We start from the raw sequence: 22,320 nt of genomic DNA, 5'->3' as shown, positions 1-22,320 counted from the left end.
ATTTTAAAGGAAAATGAAAACTAAAGAGCCAGCCCTGCCTCTGGACTCCTTTAAAAGCTCCTGATGCTCTTTGCTGTAAGGTGTGCGATCTCCTGGGCACTGCTGTCTGCAGGCAGCCACACTCGGCATCTCAAGGCAAGATAGGGCCTACCCTAGTAGAGGTTTTTTTATAATAAAAATAGAAGAGTTTAAAACAACACAAAAGAAAACATTTTTACCAAAATACACTTTAATCGTTTATCAAAAGGGGACAATTACAGCATCAAAGGATAGACTGGACTCATGAACATTGAAGGAAAGAGACTAAGACCAGACAACAAACCCACCCAAAGGCACAGAAGCACAGACACCTGGAAGGTTCTCAAACTGCACTGGGTTGCTAGATACTATCAGTGTTTGTTCTTTTTTAATATTTCTTCCTCAAAAAACTTCATTTTCTCACAGCTTCCAGGCTTAAAAAAGACAAAAATTGCATGGAACAATTGATATGACTTAATACAAGTGTCACATACGCTCCAAGGGCTTTCTGATATAACCACATATGCTATTATTTCATCTGCCATGTGATCTTCCTATGGTCTTAGAGTCATGGAAATGAAACTTCATGAAGAGACAAAAACCCATGATTTTGTTTTACTTGTATCCATGACATAAAAAATGGTTAATTTTCATAAAAAGCAGGAGGTAGGAAATGGGGAGAGTAGAGGATGGGGTTGGTGGGAATCGGCTGGGAAGTCTGGTTCTAATCTTCTGAGCTGCCTTTGGAATGAAGTTATGAGGTGGGAGGGCTCTCCTGACTCTGACATAGGTGGACAGAGGGAGCAGAGAAAAATCTAGAGCCTCATCTGTAGGTCCAGCTAGGACTGATTTACAGTGTAGAACCTAATGCATAAAAGAGCCTTTCTTTAGAAAACTCTAAGCATTGTTTTACAGATATAATATAAGCATGTTAATTTACTAATCTGCTCTATATAAAACGTTGTTCCAGGTGTTAGGAAGAAAAACAAAGACAGAGATTCAATCCCTCGAGGAGCTCCAGGTATCCATCTGCCTAACTGAGCCCAGGTTTCTTCCAAGTACAGATGAATTAGCCTGGCTACATGGGGCAGAACTTGTCATTGAGACACGTTGGGACAAAGAATCCCCAAAGGCCAGGCAGAGTTCTCTCTGAGTTCCTTCATTTCCAGATGCTGCCTGGACCACTGACACCTTCCTGGGACCCAAACTACCCCTACACCTCCCCAATCCCAACCACCCTGGAACGACCCTCTTTCCAATAGGGGAATGCACCTCTGCAGGCAGACAGCTTCCAAAAGAACTCATCAAACAAGGGCAAATATCCCAAGTCTCCAGTATGATAAAACTATGCTCCCAAATATCACTACTAAGCAAACACATTTCCAAATCCCCCTACAGATAGCTAAATAAGTGAAAAAGACCATTTTTCAAAGAACAATCTCTGCCTCTCTCAACCTCACCCATTTATTTGGGTTCCTGGTTAAAGATCAGATCATAATTCAGAAGGTAGCCATCATTATAGACAAAAAGTTTCTGCTCAAAAGGGTGGTAGTTAATGCTCTGTATTCTTTCCTGCATCTTACGCAAGGTAATGTCTAGCCTGCCCTCTTTGCCTGTGTTTGTGTCATAGTAGTAGAAAATCTCTTCTTCTTTGGTGTTCAGAGTGCGGGTGGCATACAGAACCCCACATACCATGAAGGCATTGGAAACAGATGGCTTATACTGCCTGGTGTACCAAGTGTTCAGCACCACGAGCGTGGTGTAGTTGAGCTGACTAATCACCATGTTACCGGTGCTGGCTTCAGTTGAATAAATCACCCACAATCCATTCTCATCCACAGCCAAGTCAATATCTTGCCAACCAACATTAGCATACGAAAAGCGGTTATTATAGGCAGCATCAGGGAGAGTCTGAGTCACTTCAGCCCTGTTGCTACTCAGGTTAATTTTGGCAATGTTTCTGGTGTTGTACCAGTTGACGTACATGTAGTTGTTATAAACTACGGTACCAGCGCCTTGGCCATAGGTGAGCCGCTGTTCTCGGGCATTTATGTACAAGAGCAAATCATCCAGTGTATTGTGGAGTCTGTAATACTCCAGAAGTCTCCCATCTGTATTCAAAGGGGCCACCCAGTACAGCCCCCTTTCTGGATGCTGGGGAGAGTAATCCCGACCCCAGGCACCATACTTATAGGCAAACCCTCTCCAGTTGAGCTGGACGACAGCCGGCCTGCTGATATTCACCACACCACCGTGCCCACAGCTCCCTGTACAAACAAGAACATGAAAGGGCATTCTTAGAGAAAAACGAATAATGAGACACAAATGGTTTCATACCCTAAGAACAAAAGGAATCCATAAAGATTCTTCTTGTCAAGGTTGAGTGACGACAGTGGTTCTGAGGGAGAAGAGCCAAAACCTTCTCAGTGTCGGTCTCAATGCAAACCCACTGTGGGCTCTGGAGAAAACAACCTTCTGTTTCCATGAGCGGGCTTTCAGTTTGGAAATGGGGATGCTGCCCAAGAGCTGTACTAAAAAGGTTTGAGGGCCCAGAAAGAGGAAAGGAGGACTTGGTGGATCTAATAGATTGTCTTCTATCAAAAAGCATTTTGTAATTTTTTTAAAATTTCATCTTTCTTACAGAGAAATCAAGAAAGCAAGGTCATCCCAGACCCTACCTTTTTTCCCATAAAGCCTGCTATGCCCAGGATCAAGGACAATTGTGATAAAGGAGAAGACTGTCTTAGGCAAGTGTCCAAGCCCTTCAACTTTCTGCCCCTCCCTGGAACCCCAGGGAGTACATAACTATACCGGATGCCAATGTTCCCCCAAGCCAATCTCAGAAGAGGAAGTTTTAAATATGGTGTTCTAAAGATACAAAAACGATGGTCCTATCATGGTGGGATTTCAGCCTTGAGAAGCCGTGGAAGTTATTTTAGGGCAATATCACCTGCTCTGTGCCCAAAGCAGAGCCCACTACATAGTGGCGACATTTTGCTGTAAAGTCATAAGGCGGGTCTTGCTGTTCATACCACATATCCTACTGGGCCACAGAATGCCAGGCAAGTACTTCACCTTTCCCCGTCGGACACCGCCGAGGGACCAGACTCTCTGGGGCACTAATTCTGCTTTCCCTATAACACCAGCGAGCAACCCAGGCTGAGCAACTGGCCTTTCACACTGCACTCTGAAATGCCTGCCAAGCCAAACTGTCTCTGAGCTACAAAAACAAAATAAAATTCCTCCAGGATTTTTATAATAACTATCCAGAGTTGAACACGCAGTTTCTGGGATCTTAATAAATACCATTTACAAACGGGTAACATTGTTTCTGGGATGACAAAGAAAATTCAACTTCAAGTACATTCGAGGTCATTTTCCCTCATCCAACCGCCTGGAGCAGAGCAGGTGAGGGAAGGAGGAACAGAACCTGAATCATTCGATCTGGCTTTGAATGCTGGGAGGGAATCAGGGAGCCATGGAAAGCACATGATGGGAGCTGGAACCAAAAGCAGAGCTCTAAAGAATTACCTGATTTATCACAGGGGGGGCAGGGATGATGGCTGGTTAAGGGGGAGCAAAGCTTTGCCTGTAAGTCTGTGCCTCTGACCGATATGGAAAGACCCATTCCTCTCCTTGCTAAATGTCCCCCCTTCTCCCCTCCTTACTCAAGGATTGCTCAGAGGTGAAACCATTACTAGAAACCCTGCTTTTATTTTTCCAATCTGCTGGGGCTTTTTGGTCCCAGAATTACATACGTGCTCCTTAAATGCTCTCATAAATCCGCAGTTGGTGGGAAAGCCAGCCAACCATACAACAGGTAGAGAAATGAAACCATTCTGTACCCAACCTCAAATAATTTTGCATATCATTAAGCAGAACACAGTCGCAGGTTTATTTTAATAATGCATGCACCATTTCATAAATAAAAAAGCAACGTGTGTTCAGCCAAGAGATTGCTCTCTACCAAAGAAATAATAAATAAAACTATAAATTATTATTTCTTCTCCTAAAAGTGATCTCTCAGATGAATGCTTGTTTGCTTTTGTTTATGAAACAATGCATGAATTATTAAAATAAAGTTAGCGGTGTGTTCAGTTTAATGATAACAAAAACTGTTTGAGTTTCCATATGCTACAAACTGAATTTTCTAGTTAAAATGTCTTCCTGAGAACTTATTTATTTAACTACATTTCACTCTGAGGAAATGAAAGAAAATCACGTTTTTTCTTGCAGGTTGGAAGACTTAGGAATTGTTTGCTTAATTGAATCTTGCTTTCCTGGAAAGAAAGTATCCCAAAACAACAGCAACAAAATACTTAAGGGAAAGTTATGATGCATAAACGTATCCAAGCATTATCAAGGGGTTAAAGATCATAAACTATTCTGCCTTGGATGTGGAAATCCTTAGATATAAAGGAACCAAAATAAACTTCTCTTAAAAATGACTACTTCTACTGCCATTAATAATAATAATAATGGTTCATCATTTTCCACGCCAACTAAGAAATCAAAAATTGTGCCTGGTATAAATTCCAAAACTCTTGAAACCACAATCTCTGTTTCTCACTTTCCAACCATTCCTAAACATTCTTTTTTTTTTTTTAAGATTTTATTTATTTATCTGACAGACAGAGATCACAAGTAGGCAGAGAGGCAGGCAGAGAGAGAGGGAAGCAGGCTTCCTGCTCAGCAGAGGGCCCGATGCGGAACTCGATCCCAGGACCCTGAGACCATGACCCGAGCCAAAGGCAGAGGCCTAACCCATTGAGCCACCCAGGCGCCCTTCCAACCATTCCTAAACACTCTCCTGTCCTTTTTGTCATACCCCTCTTCTCCTCGATGTCCTCTGGGCCATTTTTTGGGTTCTGGCTATGGTCAAAGGAAGTGGAAAAAGAGAGAACCGAGCATCGCTGCCAGTGCTACAGATGTGACCACAGCAGTGACAGACCAGAGAAAAGGCCATGGTGGGCTTCCTCGACTCCTGGCGGTAAGCCTTCCTGGAAACACTACTGAAACTGACAGCCAGCCGGGTGCCCACTGTTCATCCAGCCCAGCAGGAGCCTCCACTGTCCTCACCCCAACTATGCCAAGCTTTTCCCAACCCCCCTTAACTCTTACCCTTCCCTCCCCCTCCGCTCCTTCATTTCAAGGTCCTAGGGGTATTCCATTCCCTTCCTCCACCATCACAAGTTTACTCTGACCCTGGGACAACCACCCATGCCCAACCATAATCCAAGAATGTAAGAGACCAATGAATTATTCTGCATTTTCTGGTAGAAAGAACATGCTACAGAAACAAGAGTAAAATCGCCGTTTCAGCTACCCCACAAGCAAGGAAGCCAAGAAAACCTGGTGTTAATCAGGTTGGTGAGTTGTCAGAACTTTCCCGTTACTCTGGGAATCTCAGGTGCACCTCGTTATCAAACCATCTATGGAAGGCAGCCTGGTAGAGTGAAATACTGGCAGATAGATTCCAAGTCAAATCCCGACTCCAGTACTTAATGGTTATATATAACCTTCTGAGCGTCAGCTTCCTTATGTTAAAAAGAAACAAACAAATCCTAATACCTCCTCTGTAACTGATAAGAAGAAGAGTGAGAAGTCATGTACGGTAAGTCAATAACTGGTAACCATCAGCATTATAATCACAAGACACTGGAACTGAAGGTTCACCTGCCTGTCTCCCTTCCTACAGACTGGTTTCTGGAGGTTCCTAGAGCCATCCTGGTAACCCTGGTTCCTCAAACAGAACCAGCCGTGCAGGGGCACCAAATCAGGATTGTGGAATAAGGGAAGGAAAGACTGATCAAATCTCCCAAACCCAGGTTACTGTATTTATAAAACCCCAGACTTCTACTCTGCTACATATCTGAGTTTTTCAAAAAGCCTAGTATCCACTCTACAGAACATAATACAAGGAACCCTCCACACAAGAGTAGCCTTGGTTGGCAATCTCCTCCTCACGTAATTCATTAGATCTGGCCGTGGTATTCTGAAAATACCCTGGGAATCCACAAGGTTAAGACTGTAACATTCCCTGACTTGGCTTTTTTAAAGCCTCATGGTTGTATTTGTGTGTGTGAGGTAGTAGAGAGTTTTTAATTTGCATCAACAAATGGGAATTCAAATTTCTTGCCCAATTTTGAAGTTTGGGTAAAAAAAGTTAGCAGCTAGATGTCAAACTCCAGAATTATAACCCATAAATATTTTATTTTATCTGATTAAAATTTTTACTACCAAAAAAAAAAAAAAGTCGTATGGTTAGTAGCATTTTTCTTAAACCAAAGACTATATGCAGAGGAAACTTAATCTGGGATCTGTGAGTGCAATCTCCTATCTGGACAACTGAGTGTTGAGTAAAGAGGAGAATACAATTCACTTGTGATAATTTTAGGTAATTAACCTGGTCATAATCATAAAATGACAAAGACCAAATTAACTCTGAATTATTGGATATATGCAACCCAACACTCTGCTTCTCCTAAGGCTTGGGATTTGAGCAGGTCACCCCATATCCTCCATCAACCATTTACGGAGTACCTACTACACGTCAGCACAGAACATGGTGTCATTGCCAAGCACAACAGCAATCCACCCCAGAGGGAGTACGTACATTTGCCTATCTTCCATCATTTAGATTCAGGGGGAGATCAGAAAAAGAGTCAGTTGTTTTCAGGAAAAAAAGTTAATGAGCAGAAGGCCAATTATTTTAGATTAGAAAGGTCTATGAAATGAAGCAGAAAAGGATGCCATTTGCGGCATAAACCAAATAGAAAGCATGTTTTATTGAGCCCTAACTACATGTGCTGGTTCTATGTCGAGCTGACCACAGGGGAAGCATGCTGCGACTGCAGGGGAGGGGCCCAGAGAACACGGAGTTGCTTTATAGCCGCGATTTGTACGCGGCCTTTTGTTCTGTGCAACTCTGCAGTGAAAAAAAAGCAGACAGGCCAGATTTTAAAGTCCCATAATAGTGAGTAACTTTAATTAAAGTCTCCACAGGCTCACAACTTTGTGGTGCCTGGGGAGTTTCCAATTCTGCATTATCAACCAATCTAAACAGAAAGAGAGCAAGTAAAAAGAAATTGATTTAAAAACATGACAAAAAGTCAGTTTAATATAAACATCATAAATATAATATGAACAAAGCTGGAGGAGGGCCAAGTGGCTTGGCTGAGATCCAGGTACTACCAAGGTTGTGGGAAAGTGAGAAGAAATCTGGGTCCAATTTGCTTAAACAACACAGCTGGGCTGGGATGGCTCACAAAAGTCTAAGTGTGAGGACCTAGGGGAAAGTTCTAGAAAAAAAAATTCTAACAAAAATAATCTAACAGACTCACTCGTCCTCCTTAGATATACCAAGCAGTGTACTTTGTCTCCCACTGCCACCCTTGAGTTACTGCCATCGGACACGCTAGGTCCTTCCATACCGACAGAGCAAGGGGCACTGCATGTCAGCTTCAGTTCTGCCACTAACCACCTATGTGGCCTCGGAAAAGCAGCATCCTCACCACCTAAGTCCCCTCCTCCTGAGACACGATGGACCTGAGCCAGATTGCTCTGAATGTCCCTTTCAGTTCTAAAATGTCTTCACTCTAAGGAATACAGAGAAAACTGTGCTGGGAAAAAAATCTATGCCATGAGGAAAATTTGTTGTGGAGAAAAAGAAAGGAAGGAAGGAAGGCTGAGGAAAGGAAAGGAAAGGAAGGAAGGAAGGGAAAGAAAGAAAGAGAGAAAAGGAGGGAGGAAGAAAGAAGGGGAGGGAGGGAGAAAGGAAGGATAGAAGAAGGGAGAGGAAAGAACGAAAGAGGGAGGGAGGAAAGGAAGGAAAGGCAGGACGGAAGGGTGAAAGGGAGAAAGCCTTGCTCAGGTGTTATCAGGGTTTGTCACTGCTTTGACCCCTGGCCTCACGGAGCACTGCATGGCCCAGCAGAATAAGCTCACATTTTCAGCACACACTGAGACGGCTGATCCCAGACCAAATTTAACCTTAGCTTGTTATGGAGGACAAGGTACGGCCTTTGTCCTGAACCTCCTCTTTGTCCTGAACCTCCTCTGTATGTCCTACTGTGACAGACCGACAGCAAAGCAGAGGGAAGCATCGGTCTCCTGAATACCACCAAGAGGCTTACAACGATGGCAGTGTCTCATAAAGCCTTAAAGAAACGAGTGACATCGACGAGGACCCAGAAACACACAGCCTAAGAGGAAACAGGTAGTGGGAAGAGGAATTAATGAAAAGAACAAGAGCTGGACGATGGGATGAGAAGGTAGAGGCCCCTTTCCAGGCGGAGGCGCTCACGACCCGCAGAGCGGGCTTCCCTGTGCCAGGGCTGCAGCTGCCAGGCAGAGAGGTGGGCTTCCGTTCACCTGGAGGGTGTGCCAAAGTACCCAAGGACCCTGCACCGCTCCTGTCCCCAGGAAGGTTCCCACTCCGATTATCACCATTAATCATGATAACACATTCCAAGGCATAAGTGCCCATCCTAGAGCTCCATGTTCCCAAGACTGGTTTCATTAAGCCCCACGGCTACCCTGTGAGGTGGTACCCTCCTCCCGTTTTATCAGTGCTGAGATGAAGGATGTTATAGCTGGGAAGCTCAGGTCTTTGGGGTCCCAGAGCTATACTTCTGACCCCTACACTCTATGGCCTCCATTCCCGGAGGTATTACAGAACACCCCTTCTATGCTCTACCTAGCCCCAGGGATGATCGTTAGAGAGTGAGAGGCCATCCCTGCCCTCTGGGAACTCACGTCCCGGAGGGATGGCCCACCTGCAAGTCCTAAAGCCTCCCTCAATCCCAAGACATGCTAAACAGCAGGTGCATTTAAGGAAAGCATAAAGGAAAATAAAGAGATGGAAGCAGGGAGGGAAAGAGAGGAGGAAGGAAGGAAGGTTCAAGGCATACCCCAGCTCATCAGCCACAGGAGCCAATCCCACAGCACGGATGCCACGCAGATTCCAGAAGCTCTCCCCCAGTCCCCCTGACGACAACTCCATCACCACAGAGATGGTTTTCTCGTTAGCAAACATAAAGGGGACACAAGTAATGTGTGGATCTTGTCTTAAATCAACTCATTGTCGTTGCTTTTCCTCTATGAGCCCCAGAACATGATGGCAAGTGGAGCTACTAAGGGAGAGATTTCCAAGCACGGAAGAGGAAGCTCAGAGCTGCGACAAGCCCATCCTCTCTTCCCACTGCCATCCCAGATCCCTTCCCCGCCCCACTCTCAGCTCCTAACTGGGCCTGGCTCAAGTGGTAAAAGCACGGCATGCTTACCAGGGGCAGGAGGAGGTGGGGCGACAGGAACATTTTCACCTTTAGAGGCTTCGCATTCCTTCAGCCTGGTCTTGAGAGCCAGGATTTCCCGGCGAATGGCAAGGACATTGTTTTTGTCTAGCGTCTCCAGCTTCTCTACCAGGAGAGTCATATTCCTTATCTAAGGAAATAAAAATTCAGAGCAACTTTATATTATTGTGCAATTTCTTTCATAAACATTCCAGGGCGGAATTTGTCACTTAGTGAAACATTGCTAGAGAGTACACCCGAGATTCTCCTGAATGGTTTCATTTGGAAGAATACATTTTATGGTTTAGCGTGAACGCCTGTCACATATCAGGCAGATGTGTGTGACAAGAAGGAAATGGCAAAGATTTTAACAGATTTAATAATAGAGCACAGGCTCAGTCTAAGCATCCACAGAGGTCCATTAAAGTTCATTTCTAATAACCTTCCCTATAAACTCGTGTTTACTCATGTTGTATTATAATTAAGTTTCTAATGAATGGTGAGCGCCAGAGAAATCTTAAAGTCTGAAATATGTAACTAGAATTCTCAATTGTAGTCCATGTCATGACCGTGCCAGTAAATTTTCATTGATGTGAATTACCCAACCAAAACATTAATGTGATGGTCTTTATCCATAGAGGATAAAGGCTTCACCAAAACATACTCACAAGAAACTCCTTTAAGGAGGGTTGCCAGTATGTGAAGAAGGGTTCAAAGAGGGACCAAGGATCACATGATCATTCAAGGGGAGAAATAGACCAAGCAAGTACAAAATCAGGTAAATTGTGGCTTTCTAGGCCCATGAGCATACGTCCAGAACAGAGAAGGCACCTGATCTAACCTGGCCATGGAGTCGTTCAGAATTATAGCATCTCCTTCCTAGAGATGTTCAAAGGCCACTTGGTTCTGGGGCAGGACCACTGATGACACCTGCTCCTCAGTGAACATGGTCCCATCACGCTGAACTTATGTTCAAAGACAGATGTCCATGGAAAGCAGAACATGGAACATGCCATGTGATCAGGCGAAAGTGCAGAACTGGAAGTTAGAAGAGAGAGCCGTGGCTTGGCCCTGGCACCTGCCCACTGAGGAGAATTTATTATTAAAGCTCTCAGAAAGGGGCTCACGCCTTACCTCCACTTCCAGCTGGTTGACAACAGCTGTGCTTCCAACAACGCTGCCCTTCAGCTGTGTGATCAGTTTCTCCATCTCCTTCACTTCTATCTTGATCAGCTCGAAGTCCAGTTCGGTGTAAGAAATGGTATCCTTTTCCATGATCTCTACTCGGACGGTTAGGTTGGAGAGTTTCTTTTCATACACGCTGATTAACTGGACATACTCCCTCACCTGAAAGGGAATCAAAAAGCTAAGTCAATTCCCAAAGTGATACCATGCAGTCTTCCTCCACTGCCAAGCTCTTGGGGACTATCTGATTGCTGACAATCTTTTTCTTTTCTTTTTTTGGTAAAGAAATGGATCAAAAATATATTTGAGTAGGTTTTTTTTAGTCTACCTAAAGAAAACTAAAAAAAAAAAAAAATTATTACAATTGGTGGGGTAGATTTTATACTTGCCCAGACCAAAAATAATTTTGCTTCAGAGTCATCACACACAAGTATATTTTAATTTCTATTTTAATGTTTGAAGATATTAGGTCTCCAGACTAAATTGGTTTCAACCAGGCCTTCAATGCACACGCTATGTCTAAATCAGTTTCCTAACCTCAGCATTGTCGATATTCTAAGCTAGACCTAGAGGGTGGAGGTGCTTTCTTGTGTTTTATAGGATGTTACCAGCCTCCTGGCCTCTAGATGCCAGTAACACCCATAGACCATTCAGCTGTGACAACCAAAAATGTTCCAGACATTGTTAATGTTCCCTGGGAGCAAAATCACCACCAACAACAACCCCCTGCCTCCGTCTAGAAACATTGCTCTAAATTTAAGTATTTTCTAGAAGAGGGAGAAATGCACTAAGTAGAATTCCTTCTCTGACTGCCACATGCTTTGAGTTTTGAGCCCCTCTACCTTAAAGTGGCATAAAGACCCAACTTTACTCTATAATACGTGAGTGTATACGCAACTGTCAAGTGCACATTCCATTAAGTGCACCCACATTTATTCCAAGAACTGATTATTGCAATCAGACCTTTACACGTTTGTTGCATATATTTGAATGTCTGATCGTTAAGTGAAAATACTTGCAAAAATTCCCTTGTGGTTTAGTGTATAATTGGAATCTCCAAATGGATTTTCCAATAAACACATTTGGTGGTTCTTTTTTGTATCTGATCTCTAAAAGAAATGCCATGGCTTTTTTTTAAGGACCTGCTCATTCAAAGTTGCTAGATTTACATTCTTTTTAAAAATATGAACATAAGTGATACTTTTCCTCAAACAGTGCTAATGTCAAGTAGCTGATCCGTGGGGCCTGGATGAATTCTGAGCCAGATGTTGGCCTATAATCCTCCTAATACCAAAGGCAGCCCTAACTTCTGTCATTTTAGCCCTTCCACTTAACCCCACTGTGCAAATTAGAGCAGACTCATAGGCCACAGACCTCAAGGGCTAGGGCTTCAGGCAAAGAGGATTTTAATGAAAGTTGAAAATGCAGCCCTTGGCACTGCGAGTGTATCTCCTTGGGCTACTGATGCTCACTGCCATCAGCTGTCCCATCACTCAGAGGCTGATAAGGCTGGTGACATTTTGGTGGATACGAAGGTTAGAAAAAAAAAAAAAAAAAAAATATATATATATATATATATATATGACCTAGCGAGTCCCCCCCTCAAAAGTATAAATGCAAATACAAGGTAGCCAGGTTTTAATTTCTATAAAAATCAAGCATAAAACCTTGCCTGTGATAATAATAATAGTAATAATAATAATAAAGCACCAATCCACCGCAGAAATGGAAGTTTGCAAAATGAGTATTCTTGTTGGCATTTGGCCTTGCCAGCTCTTGGAACACATGAAACACCCTCTGCTTTCCTGGAACATGTTGGTGGCACATCGCAGCTGTTGCTCTACAGAAACGAGTGATCCAACTGTCATCTCTGCTAAATAAAATGTGGCTCTCCTAGATTCTCGCTGAAAACCAAGGCATAACCTAGAGTTTGCCACCTATGAGAATGCGTGGCATGCCTGCCCTCGTTCAGCCACAAAATGAGGTCTCTACAGATCTTTTTGGGGAAAATTTGAGGTTCCTTCTGCGGATATTTAAAGGAAAGCCGGGTGATGTTTAGGAAAATCAGAATCATCCTCAGAGTTCTAAGAAGGCAGGAGGGAGAGGCACCTGGATAGCTCAGTTGGGTAAGCATCTGACTCTTGATTTTGGCTCAGGTCCTGACCTCAGGGTGATAAGATCAAGTCCCCAGCCCAGCTCCATTCTGAGCATGGAGCCCAAGCCTGCTTGAGATTCTCTCTCCCTCTCCTTTTGCCTCTCCCTCCCTGCCACCCCCCTACTGCTCAGGCACGTGCATGCACTCTCTAAAAACATTTTTTAGAAGGCAGGAGGGAATTTCAGGACTTTCTTGACTTCAGTAGATTGTTCACACAAACCCTCCTTTACATATTTGGCTCTCTAGCGTTGACAGTGGGCAATTCTGAGAACATCCAGTTCTCTCTGGAAGTGCAATACCAGCAGAAGCAGCCCGACTTGCCCAGAGATATGCAGCAAGACTACAGGTCTAGCCCTGAGAGGACACCTCCCTGTGTCAACATTTTTACTGCAAGCTCCTCATCACTACAAGCCTGAGCTAAAGATCGTCTAAGCTTGCCCTCAGACCACCAACCTAACATTCTGAGCTTCCATGCTCTTTTGTTTGTGATTGCACATACTACATCATTGGTGGGTTCTAAGAATCAAACTTTTTGGGCAGTTCACTTCAGGATGTCTGTTGTTCTGCACAGTAAATGTCGTCTCATAATAGATAGGGATGTCACACAGCCGGCTATTAGACTAAAGAATCTGTCTGGCTCATGTTTCTGCCTCAAAACCTGTGATCACAATTATGGCCAGATTATTTGAAATAAATAAATGTACTTGGCAACATACCATTATTTTAATATATCTTTAACAAGATTAGTTGAGCTTGAATGGATGGTGAAGACATATGAGATACCTTGGAGCTAGAGCCACCTAAACTCAAATCTGCCTTCAGCACTTAGTAGGCAAATCACTTAATTTCCCTAGGCCTACGTTCCATCCTATAAACTGGGGGTAAACATATCAAGCTTACAAGAGTATTGGAAAGAGTAGAGATAATGCATATTAAGAGCCTCACTTAGGGGCACCTGGCTGGCTCAGTCAGTAGAGCATGCAACTCTCGATCTCTGGGTTGGAAGTTCAAGCCCCACACCGGGTACAGAGATTACTTTAAAATAATAAAATCTTTTTTTTTTTTTAAAGGGGCCTCACTTGCTAGATGTCTATAAACTGCAGCAATTATTAGAGAAATAGTGATTTCAGGGGTTTTTTCCATCTGACCTTTTAATTTATATTTCACCACACAAGATATTGTTCAATCAATATTGTTCGTTTTAAGTTGCCTAAATGTCTCCCAGACTGCCTCAACCTTCTCGCGCATGAAAATCCACTAGCGAATGTGTCCTATTAAATAACTTGCCCCAAAGGCTGCAGAAAGAAAATCCTGAGCTGCCTTTTGTGTCCCCGCATCTTGAGTACCAGCACAAGAGGACATATCATAAACAACCGAAGAGTGTAAAACGCTTTCAGCATCTTACGCAGAGGCAGCGCCGTCTTCCCTGTGTACTGACAGATAATTCATCAATGCAAAGCAGTCAAAACCCTCTTCTGCCAGCCCATCCAGTCGGGCATTCCCCCCAGGCCTCCAGGTAAACGGTGATTTTCAAGACGACTTAGGGACAGCTGTAATAATTCACCTGCAAATTCAAAAGCCCTCTGCTGAAGAGATAAGTCTGGATTGAAAGCGTGACTGACTTCCTGCATCTCTTCTCGGAGGCTGGTAACAGCACAGCCCAGAGAAAAGGAGCCGGGATGATTCTGCTGACCCAAATTCCTGAGCTGCCTCAGCCAGCCAAGAGAGGGATGATCTGTCCATTTATATCTCTTGACCTTTATGAACCTCCATTTTTCCATCCCTGAAATGGGAAGAACACTGGCCCATCTGCCTTAATGAGTCTCTTGAGAGTAGAACAGACCCAGAAGCATCTGGAAAAGCAGAAAAGGCAGCAGTTCTTACTGTCGTTACTATCATCTGTCACACAGAATTTATGATGCAAATCTCAACCGGGAGGTCAATTCCTTTCTGAGGCCGCAATCGCAGATTTCTTGAGGACCAGCTACTCATGCTTTCAGAACTAAAAGTTCTCCCACCTACTCTGCACTTCCTTCCTGCCAATTATTAGCAAGGCAGATGCCACCTGTCCCCTTTACAGGACTAGAATGAAATGTCCCCATACTCTGCACCCTGGCAGGCCGCACACTTCCCGGAGCAGTGTGGGGTTTCAAACTGCCCTTCACATTCCTGCCAGCAAAGAAGACATGCAAATCAGCAGCTTCCACTATTTCAAAGCAAATGACTCTAACTGAAAAGATCTTTACTTAGGATTTTCCTCCACTTGTTATGTTTTTATGCATAACTTCTTATCTGTACTTGATTATGCTGGAATAAGGCTATGAATATTAATGACTAGAATTTATAATTTAGTGCTGTGCCTTTTCTGCTGATTAATTCAAGGACATTTTATTTCTTAAGAAGCCAGGTTCCTAGTGTAGTCAAACACATTTTCCTGGACATTCATTTAAACACAGAATATTTATCTACCAATTCAGGTTGAAAGCAGGGTCTCAGCCTCATCATAATTTTTGTCTGAAAGGATAACTGTGCAGATGTTGAGGTAGCTACGTTTAAATTTCTCAGGGAAACTTATTTGGAATCTTGTAGGAAAGCCAGAGCTCCTTGTAAATTAATGGAGTTGTATTAAATAATACATAATGTGATTATAGCCTAGCTTGGACTTCACCTGTGCAGAAAATGGGAGCCTTTCTAATTGATTTTTAACTTGACTAAAAATGGAGAAGGGTCAAGACTGGAATGCCAGGTCACATTGCTCCAGCTGGCTCAGAGAAAGGCACACCCTGTAGATGACTTCCTCGGGCTAGAGAAAAGTCATAAAGCGGGGGGAGGGGTTGGGGGGGGGATTGGAGTCAGGGTTTTTACCAAGGCTGCATGACCTATTAGAACTGAATCAAATTCCCAGAGAACTCTCCTATTTCGGTCTAATGCTAGACACGGCTAATGTAATGTTCCTGCTGAGACAACAGCGGATAGACAACACACAAGAGAGAGATGCACAGAGACAGAGAGAGTTAGAAGGAGAGACGGAAGAAGGGAGGGAAGAGAGTGAACTGGAAAGAGAAAATCAGAAAAAGAGAAAGGAAAAGAGGGAGAAAGATGGGAAGATAAGAGGACAAGCTTCCAAGAGGGGAAGAGGAGAAGAAGGAGCTGGGAGCTTTCCAAAAGTAAAGAAAGATTCCAAAAAATTAGGAAGGAAAGGGAGAAAGATTAGAAAGGATGGACAAGGGAAGGGGAGTGAACAGAACTAGGAAGGAAAAGTGAAGGAGGAGGAAGAGAGAACGGAGGACAGAAGAGAGGAAAGACAAGGCAAAGCTGGAAGAAAGATGAGGAAGAAGACCAAAAGGAAGAAGAAACAAAACCACATAAAAATTGCAGGGTTGGGGGGCACCTGGGTGGCTCAGTGGGTTAGGCCGCTGCCTTCGGCTCAGGTCATGATCTCAGGGTCCTGGGATCGAGCCCCACATCGGGCTCTCTGCTCAGCAGGAAGCCTGCTGCCCCCTCTCTCTCTGCCTGCCTATCTGCCTACTTGTGATCTCTCTCTCTGTCAAATAAATAAATAAAATCTTTAAAAAAAAATTGCAGGGTTGGGTTTCACAGGGGGAGCTCAGGGCTTTTTTCCAACCACACGTGCAAAATACTGAGGTGAGTTTATTCGTGGCATTCACAATCTCCATCCCATTTTCCTCCTGTGTCCTCGTTTCTCCTGCTCTAAAGAGCTCCGCAGGCATACGGTAAAGTAAATGCTAACGCCACTACAAGAGGCCAGCATGCTCGCTTTGGCACAATGAAGAAGGCTGCTTATCCAGTCCGAATAAAAAGGGTTTTTTTGGTTGGTTGGTTTGTTCCTATCAAGATTTGGTTGGAAGAGGAAGAAAAGCAATGCTTACTTTAGAAAGCTCTTTCTCGAACTTCTGGGAGAGAACATGAGCCGTGACTTCCAAGTATTCCACTCTCTGCACGGGAAAGGCGGTGTCTGGAAGGGTCACGGAGCACTGGCATGTGCCACGGTCATCCTCGAAGCCGGTGAAATTGGAAAGCGACTGTAAACAGGAATAAATTCAGCATCAGTAATAAGCTGGGAAATGAGCTTTTGGGGAATTGGAGTGACAGAAATTGGCCTGTCAAGAGTGCTCAGAGGTAAGCAAGTGGAGTCCAATACATAAATGAATCAAATCGGGGTGCCTGGGTGGCGCAGTTGGGTAAGCGGCTGCCTCTTGATTTCAGCTCAGGTCCTGATCGCAGAACCCTGATCTCAGGGTCGTTAGATCGAGCCCCTCTGGACTCATGCTCAGTGGGCAGTCTGCTTGAGTTCTCTCTCTCCCTCTCCCTCTGCCTGTCTGCCCCTCTCCCCATTCACGCTCACTCTCTCTCTAAAATAAATAAATCTTTCATAAATGAATGAATGAAGAGGATCAGAGACACAAGCTAAAACTGCCATGTTTCCCAGGCAGTGATTACACTTAGTTTAGCCACATCTCCACCAGCCAGGCTAAGCCACTGTCAGACTCCTTTACCTAGAGGAAGATTCTCCTTTCTTGAGGAGGCTTCAAGGAAAGTATTACTGTTCCCACATAAGGAAAGGGAAAGAAGGAAATGATGGGCAACCTACGCTTGAATTCCAATTCTACCACTTACTGGACACGAACCCTCTGTAAGTCCTCTTGCTTTCCTCATCTGTCTAATAGAGATAACCCACTTCACAGTGTCATCCCCAACAGCGACTATGTAATGTAAACCAAGTCCGTGGCACGTGGTTGGTGATCAGTAAATGTCACTTTCCCTTTCCTTCCATGTACTCATTTTCTTTACCCTAACCCCAACCCAATGCCTTCCAATGAATGGAATGGGAAAACCATATCATGGATATGGAAAACCATCATGGATATGGGTTACAGGGAAAATATACAGTGCAAATTCACATCCTCTCTTCACCCAGGAGTTATATAATTAACATGCTTCAAAATGGAAACAAACCAGCCATTTTTAAAAGACTGAATAATGTGGGAGTTTGAAGGTTTTGTGCAAAAAAAAAATTAAGTTTTCCAGCTTACCACTTGCAGAAAAGTCATTTTAAAATATTTGATGTTTCTTTAAGATATTCAGGCTCACACTTTGGTGCCGCTGCATATTTTAAAATGACAGGTTTGAAAGATCCTGTTTTTCCTTTGTCTCCTTTGAACTTCCCCAAGGGGATCCCAGCACAATTAACATTTTTTTTTATTACTACTGTTGCCTTCCAGAGGAACTCTTGGCAGCCAACTGGCTGAGCTTTACAATGATCTCATCTGATGGCCAGGCCAAAGCTCACCTGTGGAACCTGAGACTGAATTGTCTCTGAAACTACCAAGGACAGAGCAATGGCCCACAGAAATTGAAGAGATGCAGGCCATATCTCTCAAAGTTTAGGAGGTCAGCTGGCTGCAGCTGAGACGGGGTGTTCTGTGTATTTAATATGTATCAACCTCCATGATTTCCAAACAGGCTTGATCTAGATGCTTCCATAATCAAGACGTATTCTGTCAGTGACCTCCATAATCAAGACGTATTCTGTCAGTGACCTCTGGACCAATTAATTTAGGCTTTTTTGCAACTAAATTGCTTATCAATTTAACCTAATCTTCTTTAAGATCAGCACACACACACACACACACACACACACACACACACAATGTTTATCTACATATAGATGCCAGGTAAATTCTTGACATTGGTCTCAATTCCCTTTGCCAATCACATCCCACACCTGCAGGAACTGGGGAGTCAGGAGAAGACACAAGCAGGTTTATGCTGAACCCGGGGCTGGGTATTGGCCCAGGATGAAGAAGGCCTGGACAAGTGACCCCAGAAGTCTGCCAGAGAGACCAGCTTCCCTTGGAAGCAGCTTTATCCCTCCCATTGAAGCTAGAGAGACTCCCATTCAAGCACACCAAGGCTTTTACAGGAGGACCAACATAGCGTGGACTTCCAAAAAAACCAGCTTATTATACCAACTGTCTAGCCTCAAAAAAAATGTCTTGTGTTGCATTTTGACAAGGGGAGGTTAATTAGCTGCACAAGATAGGGTTGAACCATTCTTAGATTCACTGAAAAGCCCTGTCAAATCAGAAAATAGTGGAGATCATCAAGCAGTCTCTCGACAATCAACCAGAAACCACCAGCTAACAACTTTGAGTCCTGAAGTTCACCTGAAAGGCAGGCAAATAATTATGAGCCCTGCTGACAGCCATTCTACTATCTTCTATTGAACATCTTTGTCCCGACACTTTGGACTCCCCAGCTTCCAACCTGCTTGTCATCAGCCCAGCGTGTGCAGCTGACATCAAAATGGTCCATAAGTTTGATCAGTGTCTCCCATTAGAGATATTTCTGCTCCTCACATTCAAAGACAATGAAGCTAATGGTGATGGGTCTCTCTCTCTTTGCAGCGAATGCTTAAACTCTATGTGAGTGTAACAGGAAGAAGGGAAGACACAAACATGTTCTTGTCCTCTTGGCCTTTGAGAGGGTCTGCAATCTCCCTTGTGGGAGACAAATAGGACCCTCTGTACCTTATAAGACACCTCACACTGATGAGGTCTCATGCAGCATGTGTTCAGTTAACATTTACTGGTGTCGACAGCTCGCCCAGACTGTGGCGTTAGGGAGACAAGACCCAATTCCTACCCAGTGAATTGGGCCCATTGTCACAAGAGAGCCTTCCTGTCCTTTTTTTCAACAAACTCAAGCCCCTTAGCCTGATGACAAAAGCACACAACTCCATGTTCCGACTCTGCCAGTCACCGTGTAGAACAAAGCATGGCACCTTCTCTTGTCTGTGAAACGAGGACCCTGATAGCGGCTCCTTCTTTGCAGGAAGATATCTGAGACATGTGGAGCGCTCGCTCAGAGTGCTGGAGCTGAAGGTGAGACTCACATTTGTGATTTAAGGTTGCAATTGGCTCTAATTAGCAGCCAGGTCTAAGTGCCTGTAAAGATTCAAGGCATAAAATAATGGTACTCAACATTTTCAAAGTACAGAAAATGATACGTTTGGAACTTGCTCAATGACAGTTATAAAGGGGTTTTCCACCACTTTCCAAAGAGCTCATCAAGCTGACAGCCAGCCCTAGAAAATTGGATTTATAGTAGAAGTGACACCTAGCCTGCTATAAAAAAGAAGTTGGGGTAGTAATACTGACTCACCAGAGGGAGATAAGTAAACCAGGAAGGAAATTAAAACCTCTAAGTACAATTTAACTACTGGTCCTTATCTACTTTTAAATAATTATCTTTTTACCAGACAACAGACATACTGGATTTCCTGGTTTCTTGACCTATATTTTATTTTCTGTTATTTTAACTGGTCATCTTCCCCAACTGCTGGTTTCTGATTGATGATGAACGCTTCAAAATAAATTATTTATCATTAACTTCTTTCTTCAAAGTCAGCCAGTTCGAATTGTCCCCAGAAGTTATTTATTAGCATCATGGAATAAAACAATGCATCTGATTTCTGGCTACAAAGACTATCTGGGCATATCTGTGATTCCCAAACTATTCTCCTCTTCAAAATAAGCTTTTATCTCTACTCTCCACTGCCCCCAAACCTAGAAGGCTGCCTAGGGAAATATGGGGAAGAGGATGGGCAGACTAAGTCTGAGTTATGTAATCTGTTGGCTTAGTGACTTTACGCCAATGATGTCACCTCTTTAAGCCTCTGTCTCCACATCTCTAAAATGAGACCATTAATTTTACCGATCTCTGAGCATTAAATAAGATAACACATTCTATGGTATTATGTACTAAGCGAACCCCATCATTTATTCAGCACTCAGTGAACATCGTTGTGGCAGTTTCTATCTGGGCCCTACCCAAACCATTAATTAATCAACAAGTTTCCTTTGCCTACATTGTTCTTTTATTATTCTTAAGATTTATTATTTATTTAAGAGAGAGAAAGCACGTGCGCATAGGGGGAAAGGCAGAGGGAGAAGGACAAGCAGACTGCCCGCTGAGTGAGGAGCCCCAAAAGGATGAGGGACCCCATCCCATGACCCTGAGATCATGAACTGAACTGAAATCAAAAGTTGGGTGCTTAACGCACCGGGCCACCCAGACACCCCTGCATTGCACTGCTTTTGCCTTTGCTCTGATGGCAAAAAGGCAACTTCAGAAAAGCCTTTTCCTCCCATTTTCCCAATGGCCCTTCCATTCACACTCGAGCATGTCAGCTGCAACTTGACCTGTGAATAAAGATCATAAAAGCACACAGGGACAGCCTTTGGGGAAGTTAAGGCTCCTCCACCCCAAGATACACCGCAGCAAGGAAAGCCTGGGTGTTCCAGAGCAGGGCTCCTACAGCAGCTCAGAGCCCACGTGAGCTGGAATGAGGAAATGCCTCCTGACCGCTAATGTCTCACAGCTCCCTGCCTCTTCCCAGCTCCTCAAAGACGATACAAAGAGGACTCAGCTCCCAAGGAATGAGGCTCAGGACACATCCTAGTAATGTGGCCTAGCTGGGACAGTCCCTTTCCAGCACATTCTTTGGTTCTTGCTGTTGTTGTATGTTTTGTTTTGCCTGTTTATTGTTACTACTGTTGTTTTGGAAATGGCTTTTATGATTTCCTATGGGGAACATGGAAGAGATTTAATACTCTTCTGGGAACATATCCACACATAAGAGCACTTTCCTAAAGACCTCCCCTACTTCTGTCATCCACCTCCTCCACAAACTAGGCTCAGAGAAACCCTCAGGGCTCCAGCTGGAGCACTGTAGCTCTTACTCCCTCAGGGCTATTCTCCACAGTCCTCAGGGTCCCCAAGTGGGCAGCAAACCAGACTAACTTTTCTGTATCTTCTGTTAGCAGGGCCCCTTCCCTAAGAGTTCTCATCTAGGATAGAACCTGGACATCTAGAGTCCCCATCTCACCCTCACCCCCTACCCCTGATTCCAAGTTGCAGCCAAGTTCGAGAACCTCCTTCAAGTTTGGATTCTTTCCCTAAAGCCCCCAGTGGAAGAACAGATGTCGTCTCCCGGCAAAAAATTTCATTCTTTTACCCAGGTTTTAATTCATTTCCGGGGCACCAGCAGGTAACAAAGGGAGCTGTAAATCCGTTAGAGTACTCAGGTCTAGCCATCCATGAAATTATATTCAGATCCCCAAAAAGTGAGAAGAAGGGAATGAACACAGCTCTCGGACTGTGGGGCATCCTCACCTGAGACACGGAGCCAAGGCTGGGACCAAAGCTGTTGTTGAAGCCGGATCTCAACACAGAGTCAGGAAAAGAACTGGAGGGGGTGCTTGGGATCAGGGGCTCCAAACCCTCTGTAGTCTGGCCAAGGACGAGTGGAAGGGTTAGGAGGCAGAGGAGGCCTGACGTCATCTTGTGCTCTTAACTGGAGACCCTGGCTTCTGCAGAGCCCAGGGGCTTCTTATAATGCCCAGTGGGGATTTCCCCACGTTCAGTTTCCAGGAATAGGAAGCTGCCAGGGAGCATGTGACCACCCCAGAAGGGTCAGGACACCCAGGAACCTGAGCCACTTTCACACCTTGTCACTGAGCCCTACTCTGGCAGCTGCCCTTAGAGCTAGGTATCTCCTGCCAAATATTAACTCAAATGTGTTTTTTTGATGCCCAATATCTGGTTTCCAACTTGTTACTTCCTTGAAAGAGATGGGTTCAAAGC

General features: G+C 44.1%; 1 protein-coding gene across 1 annotated transcript; it reads right to left on the bottom strand.

Moving 5' to 3' along the window:
* Positions 1–211: 211 nt before the first annotated feature.
* Positions 212–22,107, bottom strand: OLFM4 (olfactomedin 4). The gene is made up of 6 exons (XM_045978072.1): positions 21,850–22,107; positions 16,542–16,694; positions 10,446–10,658; positions 9,303–9,462; positions 1,463–2,285; positions 212–1,431 (listed from the first exon to the last, which is right to left on the bottom strand). The coding sequence occupies exons 1-5, from the start codon at positions 22,015–22,017 to the stop codon at positions 1,483–1,485; spliced, it is 1,497 nt and encodes a 498-aa protein (XP_045834028.1). The 5' UTR covers positions 22,018–22,107; the 3' UTR covers positions 212–1,431; positions 1,463–1,482.
* Between the last annotated feature and the right edge of the window lie 213 nt (positions 22,108–22,320).

The sequence above is a fragment of the Meles meles genome, chromosome 14 (genome assembly GCF_922984935.1).
Source record: "Meles meles chromosome 14, mMelMel3.1 paternal haplotype, whole genome shotgun sequence".
In the NCBI taxonomy this organism is placed as follows: Eukaryota; Metazoa; Chordata; class Mammalia; order Carnivora; family Mustelidae; genus Meles; species Meles meles.
The sequence above is the reverse complement of the archived record's forward strand: the minus strand, read 5'-3'. Positions and strand labels throughout refer to the sequence as shown.

Coding starts and splice junctions, on each gene's coding strand:
- OLFM4 (XM_045978072.1), bottom strand. CDS start 22,017: ATGACGTCAGGCCTCCTCTGCCTCCTAACCCTTCCACTCGTCCTTGGC. Junction 10,659..16,541: donor TCGAGAAAGAGCTTTCTAAA/GTAAGCATTGCT, acceptor ATTCCCTTTCAG/GTGAGGGAGTATGTCCAGTT. Junction 9,463..10,445: donor TCAACCAGCTGGAAGTGGAG/GTAAGGCGTGAG, acceptor TTATTTCCTTAG/ATAAGGAATATGACTCTCCT.